Source organism: Raphanus sativus, unplaced genomic scaffold, assembly GCF_000801105.2.
Source record: "Raphanus sativus cultivar WK10039 unplaced genomic scaffold, ASM80110v3 Scaffold1845, whole genome shotgun sequence".
Taxonomy (NCBI): Eukaryota; Viridiplantae; Streptophyta; class Magnoliopsida; order Brassicales; family Brassicaceae; genus Raphanus; species Raphanus sativus.
Genome location: NW_026617154.1, coordinates 1 through 7,375, shown reverse-complemented (window position 1 = coordinate 7,375; position 7,375 = coordinate 1). Strand labels below are relative to the sequence as shown.

General features: G+C 44.7%; 1 protein-coding gene and 1 non-coding gene across 2 annotated transcripts; both read right to left on the bottom strand.

The window, feature by feature from the left end:
* Positions 1 to 835: 835 nt before the first annotated feature.
* Positions 836 to 3,104, bottom strand: LOC130504866 (uncharacterized). The gene is made up of 4 exons (XM_056999472.1): positions 2,642 to 3,104; positions 1,644 to 2,443; positions 987 to 1,151; positions 836 to 853 (listed from the first exon to the last, which is right to left on the bottom strand). Exons 1-4 carry the CDS (start codon positions 3,102 to 3,104, stop codon positions 836 to 838), a joined length of 1,446 nt encoding a protein of 481 aa, XP_056855452.1.
* Positions 3,105 to 5,102: 1,998 nt separating this feature from the next.
* LOC130504867 (small nucleolar RNA R71) lies at positions 5,103 to 5,210 on the bottom strand. The gene has a single exon (XR_008941449.1). It is a non-coding gene; the product is annotated as a small nucleolar RNA R71 (small nucleolar RNA).
* Between the last annotated feature and the right edge of the window lie 2,165 nt (positions 5,211 to 7,375).

Below are 7,375 nucleotides of genomic sequence, written 5' to 3'. Positions count from 1 at the left end.
TTCACAGCATTGTCAGTTTGATGACCAGGTATGAAATGAGCCATTTTGGAAAACCTATCTACTACAACAAAGATGGAATCTCGACCCTTTCTAGTCCTAGGCAGTCCAAGAACAAAATCCATAGATATGTCAACCCAAGGTGCACTAGGAATAGGAAGAGGAGTATACAAACCTTGTGGGCGTGCCTTAGCTTTGGCTTGAATGCAAACAACACACTTCTTGCAGATCTTTTCTACATCTTTCTTCATGCTTGGCCAGTAGAAGTGTTCTTTCAAGGTGCTATAAGTTTTCGCAACTCCAAAATGTCCCATGAGTCCACCTCCGTGAGCTTCCCTGACATACATTTCCCTCAAAGAACTATTAGGAAGACACAAACGATTTTTAAAGAACAAGAAACCATTAGTTTGATAGTAATCTCCACTCGGATGTGTCTCACAATCTCTGAAAATGTTTCCAAAATCAGTGTCATCAGCGTAATAAGACTTAATCTGCTCAAATCCTAACAGCTTAGCTTCCATGGATGAAAACAAAGTGTATCTTCTAGACAAAGCATCAGCAACAATGTTTTCCTTACCTTGCTTGTAGTGAATAACATAAGGAAAGGTTTCAAGAAATTCTACCCATCTTGCGTGCCTTTTATTGAGCTTGTGCTGGCCTTTCAAGTGCTTGAGAGATTCATGATCAGTGTGAATCACAAATTCTTTTGGCCAAAGGTAGTGTTGCCAAGTTTCTAGAGCCCGGATGAGTGCATAGAGTTCCTTATCATAGGTAGGATAGTTTAGCATGGCTCCTCCTAATTTCTCACTGAAGTAAGCAATTGGTCTCTTCTCTTACATCAAAACAGCTCCAATACCTACACCAGAAGCATCACACTCAATCTCAAAAGTCTTAGAAAAATCAGGAAGAGCTAACAAAGGTGCATTAGTCAACTTCCCTTTCAAAGTTTGGAACGCCTCTTCTTGTTCTTTCCTCCACTGGAAACCCACATTCTTCTTGATAACCTCAGTGAGAGGAGCAGCAATGGTGCTAAAATCTCTAACAAAGCGCCTGTAGAATCCAGCCAACCCATGGAAGCTTCTTACTTCACTTACACTGGTGGGAATAGGCCATTCTTTTATTGCTTTCACCTTCTCCTCGTCAACTTTGATTCCCTGTGCTGAAACAACAAAGCCTAAAAACACAAGGTGATCCGTTCCAAAAGTACACTTTTTAAAGTTAGCAAACAGAGATTCCTTTCTAAGCACTTCTAAGACAGATTTCACATGATCAACATGTTCAGTCAAGCTCTTGCTATAGATCAGAATATCATCAAAGTAAACTACTACAAAGCGACCTATGAAAGCTCTCAAAACATGATTCATCAATCTCATAAAAGTGCTAGGTGCATTGGTTAAGCCAAAAGGCATAACAAGCCATTCATACAAGCCATGTTTTGTTTTGAAAGCAGTCTTCCATTCATCACCTTCTTTCATCCTAATCTGGTGATATCCACTTTTCAAATCTATCTTAGAAAAGATGCAAGACCCATGCAGTTCATCAAGCATATCATCAAGTCTAGGGATAGGATGTCTATACTTTACAGTGATGTTGTTGATGGCTCTGCAATCCACACACATGCGCCAGCTTCCATCTTTCTTTGGTACCAAAAGCACAGGCACAGCACATGGACTCATGCTTTCTCGGATATAGCCTTTCTCCATTAACCCATCAACTTGTCTTTGCAGCTCTTTTGTCTCATCAGGGTTAGTCCGGTATGCTGGTTTGTTTGGAAGGGAAGCACCTGGAACTAGATCAATTTGATGCTCAATCCCACGAATAGGAGGCAACCCTGCTGGATTCTCTTCTGGAAACATATCTCCATAGTCCTGTATGACAAACTCAAAACCACTCGGTAGCTCCGGTGCAATGTCAGAAGAAGTTAGTAAAGCTCCCTTGAAAACAAACAAAAGCATAGACTGATCCAAGTGAACTGCTTTTCTCATATCACTAGACTTGGCAGTTAAAAGAATACCTTTTGTTTGTGATGCTGGTACCTTGTCCTTGTCTTCTTTCCTCCTAAGCTTGAGCTGTACTTGATCATGGTGTACTTCTTGGGGTGAGAGAGGAGCAAGAACAATCTTTTTGTCTCGGTGAGTGAATGAGTGGCGATTAGTAAAGCCATCATGAATCGCCCTCTTGTCATATTGCCATGGTCTTCCTAGCAGGATGTGACTTGAATCCATAGGTAAGACATCACATACAATCTCATCCTGGTATCTCCCAATAGTAATAGGAATCATCACTTGCTCGGTTACTTTCAGCTCCCCTTGCTCATTCAACCACTGAAGTAGATAAGGTCTATGATGCTTTCCAGTTTTCAACCCAAGCTTCTCTACAAGCGCTTCACTTGCAACGTTGGTACAACTCCCACCATCAATCACCAAACTACAGACCTTGTCATAAACTGTGCAGCGAGTGTGGAAGAGATTTTCTCTTTGATCAGTCTCCTCTAGTTTGGTCTGGACTTGGAGAGATCTTCTTGTAACCAGGAGCTGTCCACTAACTGGATAATCAATCTGTTCTTCCTCTGATGCAACAGCTGGTTCTTCTTCTGAAACGACTTCGCCATTGTCTAAGAGGATCATCACTTTCTTGTTAGTACACTCGTTGGAATAATGCCCAATGCCATGGCACTTGAAACACTTCAATTCTCTGGACCTTGTGGTGGTTGGTTTTCCCTTATCATCCTGCTGATATCCCTTGAGTTCTTCCTTTGTTTTCACAAATAGTTTCTCCTCTTTGGTAGTGGACGGCTTGTAGTTGTTGCCATAGGAGCCCTTGGTTGGATTCTTTCTCTTTAGTTGTTGCTCTATGAGGATGGACTTGTGTAACAACTCAAAGATATCCTCATACTCATACATCTCTATGCGATCCTGAATATCTCTGCTCAACCCAGCCTGGAAACGAGCCATGGTAGCGTCAGCTGATTCATCTACTCCACCCTTAAGCATAAGAATTTCCATCTCCTGATAGTATTCCTCTACTCCCCTCGTGCCTTGGGTAAGTCTCCTGAGTTTTTGATGCACATCTTTCCCATAATAACTTGGCACAAAGCATTTCTTCATAAGAGTCTTGAGTTCATACCCGGATGCAACTTGTGCTTCTCCAGTCCTCCTTCTTGAGGTAACAATCTGATCCCACCAATGCAATGCATAACCATTGAACTCAGTTACGGCAAGTGATATATGGTGTTTTTCACATCATTGTATATATGTTTTCATTTGTTTCAAGTCACTAATTCGTGTCAGTCTAGTCCCTTTTGACCTTTTGCAGGTCTGGAGTTAGCAGAAGAAAGAAGAGAAGGTGCCTGATGAAAAGATGTTCTTTTGGAGCATTCCTGCGGAGAACACTCAAGAGAACAGTCCCGAGACTGTTCTCTCTCAAGCGGAACAAGCAGACGGAGTGATCCGGAGATTGTTCCAGACGAATATGGAAACTCCTATTTCAGGAATTAAAGCCTTGTTGCCCTAATCTTTTTCTCTTCTGATTGGCGCCTCCATATAAAAGGCCATCTATCTATTTTCTATTTTTCTTACGCTAGTTTTTACAAGAGAACACTGAGTATTGCGATCTGCAACTTGTAAGGGAGAAGAATCCATCCTCTCATAGAGAAGATCATCTGAACCCTATTGTTTCATACTCTGTTCTTATGCAATTTTATTCAGGATTTATGTCTTTGTTTATGTGCATCATGATCGAGTAGTGACCTTGCTCGCCTAGGGTTTTTAGGGTGTTGAGACATGAGCTAAACATAGATAAGCGATCCATAACTGTTCTTCATTCATACTGTTCTTACTGCTTTCATTAAACTGATCACTTGATGTTAGATCACTAGTTCATTACTTAGCTAACCGCTTAGGATGATAGCTTGACATGTATTGAATGAGCTTAGTACCCCTAATCAGCGAAAGTAGATATTAGGGTGGTAAGTGAACTGATCGGACCTGTTCTCTAAAGCTTGCAATCGATTCTCATCCCAACGACAGTTAGGTGGTGAGATCGATCTGCAAAGCGATCACTACCACGACAGTGGAGTGTTCCAGCTGAGTGATCCGAGTTCTAGAAGGCACTTCATCGCGCTTGAATAATTGTTTGGCTCCAATTCAACACCCAATGAAATACCCTAGGCTAGCTCTTGTTTAATTGAATCAATCTCGTGTTTATTTTGCTTGTTTGCTATCGCCTATTTCAACCAAATCATATCTTCTTCTTAGCTTGATTCTGAAACTTATAGAACTAGAGTGTAGACTGGTCCTCTGAATCTCAAGTACTACAATTGCAACTGTTAACTTGGCAGTAGCAAGGATTCATTTTTAGTGTATCAAGTTTTGGCGCCGTTGCGACGGGACCAGATTTTTTACCTCTAATTTTCGGTTTCATATCTAGTCTAAGATATCTAACTCGTGTTATTTTCTTTGTTTCAGCTGATGATCCAGGTGCATGACCAGTAGACATACTCGGAGCAACGCACAAGGGCCATTGCATCAGCTTTCTAACGAGGAACTAGCGAGATTGGAACGACAGAACCGTCAACAGCCGAGATCAACGAACACGACATGGGTGATCATCCAGATGATCTCACTGCTGCGTTTGCACTCATGCAACAGCAGATGCAGCAGATGCAGCAGACGATCCAAGCGCAGCAAGCTGCTGCCGAGCAAGCTGCTCTGAATGCTGCGAACCAACAGGAGGGAGTGGTCCAGATCGGCCAGAGAAACTTACTGCGTAATCTGCCCGCTACGCGATCTGCCATAACCCCTCCACCTGCACAAGGCAAGACTTCGAGATCAAGCCAGCCTTGATAAGTCTAGTGCAAAGGAAGATCTTCAATGGGCTTCCTGCTGAGATACCGATGGACCACATCGAGCACTTGAGAAGATGTGTGGTTTCACTAAAGCGAATGGGGAGTACCACCCGATTACATCAAGTGTACTCTGTTCCCTTTCTCTCTTGATGGGAAAGCTGCTCGCTGGCTTGATTCACTACCCACCGGATCACTCACCACTTGGGAACAAGTCCGAGAGGCTTTCTTAAGCCACTTCTACACGAAATCGAAGACGGCAGCTCTGAGACAGAAGATCGTGACCTTCAAACAGCTGGTAAGACGAGCCGTTCTGTGATGCTTGGGAGCGATTCAATGTCTACCGCAGAGAATGCCCACATCACGGTTTTGAGGAAGACTATCTGCTGGGAGTGTTCTACGATGGAGTAGGCTGGGAGTACAGGAACGCTTTGAACTCAGCCAGTAAAGGAGATTTCATGACTCAGTCCACTCAAGTGCATTCGAGTTGATTGAGAACATGGCCTCAAGCTCAGCTGACAATAACCGCGAGACTGATCGCACTCAGAAGGTGAAGAGCATCGACAACAGCACAGATTGATGAGCTCTCTGCCAAGTCGACCAGCTGATCAAGAGTAACCAGAACCAGGTCTTCATCATGGAAGAATCCCCACAGGATAAAGCTACCGCAGAAAGGCACATCAGAGGCGATCAGTCGGCTGAGGATCAGCATGAGTGAGCTATGTGAATGGCAAGGATGGCAGTTCAAGAACTATCACCCGAACCCTAATTGAGGAACAATCCCCACCTGTTCAATGCCCCTAAACCAGACGATAAGGCTCAAGGGAACCAGGGTCAGAACAGTGGATACCAAAGGCCTTATGGCAATCAGGAAGAACCTTTGTCCTTAACCCAGCTCAGAATGCTCAGTTCCACAGCCAGAAAACAGCCGGTTAATCAGCAAGCTGCACAAACCGACTCAGACTGCTCCGCATGATGACATGAAGAGTCTCGCCAATATGATGAGCCAGCTGCTCCAAGGACAGCAGATCCAAGGGAAAGCACTGAACCAGGTCACAAACGACATCAACGCCAGGATGAATCATATGTTCAATGACCTGAGTGTGAAGTATGACAATGTCTCAAGCCATATGAGACAGATGGATATTCAGATTGCTCAAACTGCTGAGAACGTGAAGAGACAGCAAGAACTCTCCCTGGGAAAACAGACAAGAACCCCAAGGAGTGCAATGCAGTAGGGTTGAGGAGTGGAAAGCAACTGCCTGATCTAGACCCCAGGAGATTCACATCGGCTGAGAAAGGGAAGCAGAAGGAGTCGGATCAGCCTTTCTAAGCTGAACCCACAGATGAGGGAAGACGCAGAACAACCTACTGAGACTGTTCCGCCTGAAGCAGAGCGACCCGCTGGGGTTGTTCCACGACTGCAGCACCTTCTCCTGCTCGTCAGTATGTACCGAAAGTGCCCTACCCTCTGTTCCAGCTAAGGCTACACGCAAGGATAAGGAAGAGATGAGTGCAGGAAGATGCTGGAAGACCTAACTGTCAAGCTCCCTCTGATGAGTGCGATCCAAATGATACCATCCATGCGTAGCTTCGTCAAGGGATTGATCTCTGGGAAGATATCTGATGACAGCGAGTTCATGCTTTGTCTCTAAGGAGTGCAGCGCGGTGCTCCAGAACAGAAGGATAAGAAGTGGGTGATCCGGAAAATTTGTTCTCTCGGTTCAGATTGGCAGAACACTCTTCTCATGCTCACTCGTCGATCTAGGTCGAGCATAAATCTCATGCCATATACTGTGGCTAAGCGCCTTGGATACACGGATTTCAAGCCTACCAGGATGTCACTAGTTTGCTGAATCGATCTGTGAAGTCTCCAGTTGGAATCCTCGAAGATCTTCAAGTTCTGGTTGGGAATACAATTGTTCCTGCCGATTTCGTTGTTCTGGAAGTCGAGGAAGACTCCAATGATCCCCTGATCCTAGGCAGACCATTCCTCTGCACTGTTGGAGCTATCATTGATGTCCGACAAGGAAAGATCGATCTCCACCTTGGAGATATTGTGATGAAGTTTGAGATGGATCAGATGCTCAAGAAGCCGATGCTGGATGGACAAACCTTCACTGTCCAAGAAATGGTGATCCCCTAGAGCCGCATGAAGGAATGATCGAGGAGATTCTCACCGAGGATCCACTTGAACTCGCCTTAGTCAGAGCTGAAGCCGAGCAAAGCTTAGAGAGTGTTGATGCTGATGCCTATGCCAAGTTCCTGGATTCAGCCAGGAGTATGGAGAGGATGGTGGCGATCTAAGTCGGTGGAGAACAGTACTCCAGCACATCGCACTGGAACAACCACGCCTCAAAACCCGACTGTTCCGGCAGCTCAGCCCGATGACTCATGGAGCGAGCTGAAAGCTCCAAGGTAGAGCTAATCCCTTCCAAAGGGACTCAGGTATGCATTTCTTGGACCCAACTCCACATATGCCTGTCATGTGTGAATGCTGACCTGAACAATGCAGAGACTGCTCTGCTTTTGTGT

What these genes read in the sequence shown, in the direction of transcription:
- LOC130504866 (XM_056999472.1), bottom strand. Translation starts at nt 3,104, where the DNA reads ATGAAGAAATGCTTTGTGCCAAGTTATTATGGGAAAGATGTGCATCAA. An exon ending in TGGGCATTATTCCAACGAGT is followed by an intron (nt 2,444 to 2,641) that starts GTACTAACAAGA and finishes CTCGCTGCACAG; the next exon opens with TTTATGACAAGGTCTGTAGT. An exon ending in GTGCTGTGCCTGTGCTTTTG is followed by an intron (nt 1,152 to 1,643) that starts GTACCAAAGAAA and finishes GTTTCAGCACAG; the next exon opens with GGAATCAAAGTTGACGAGGA.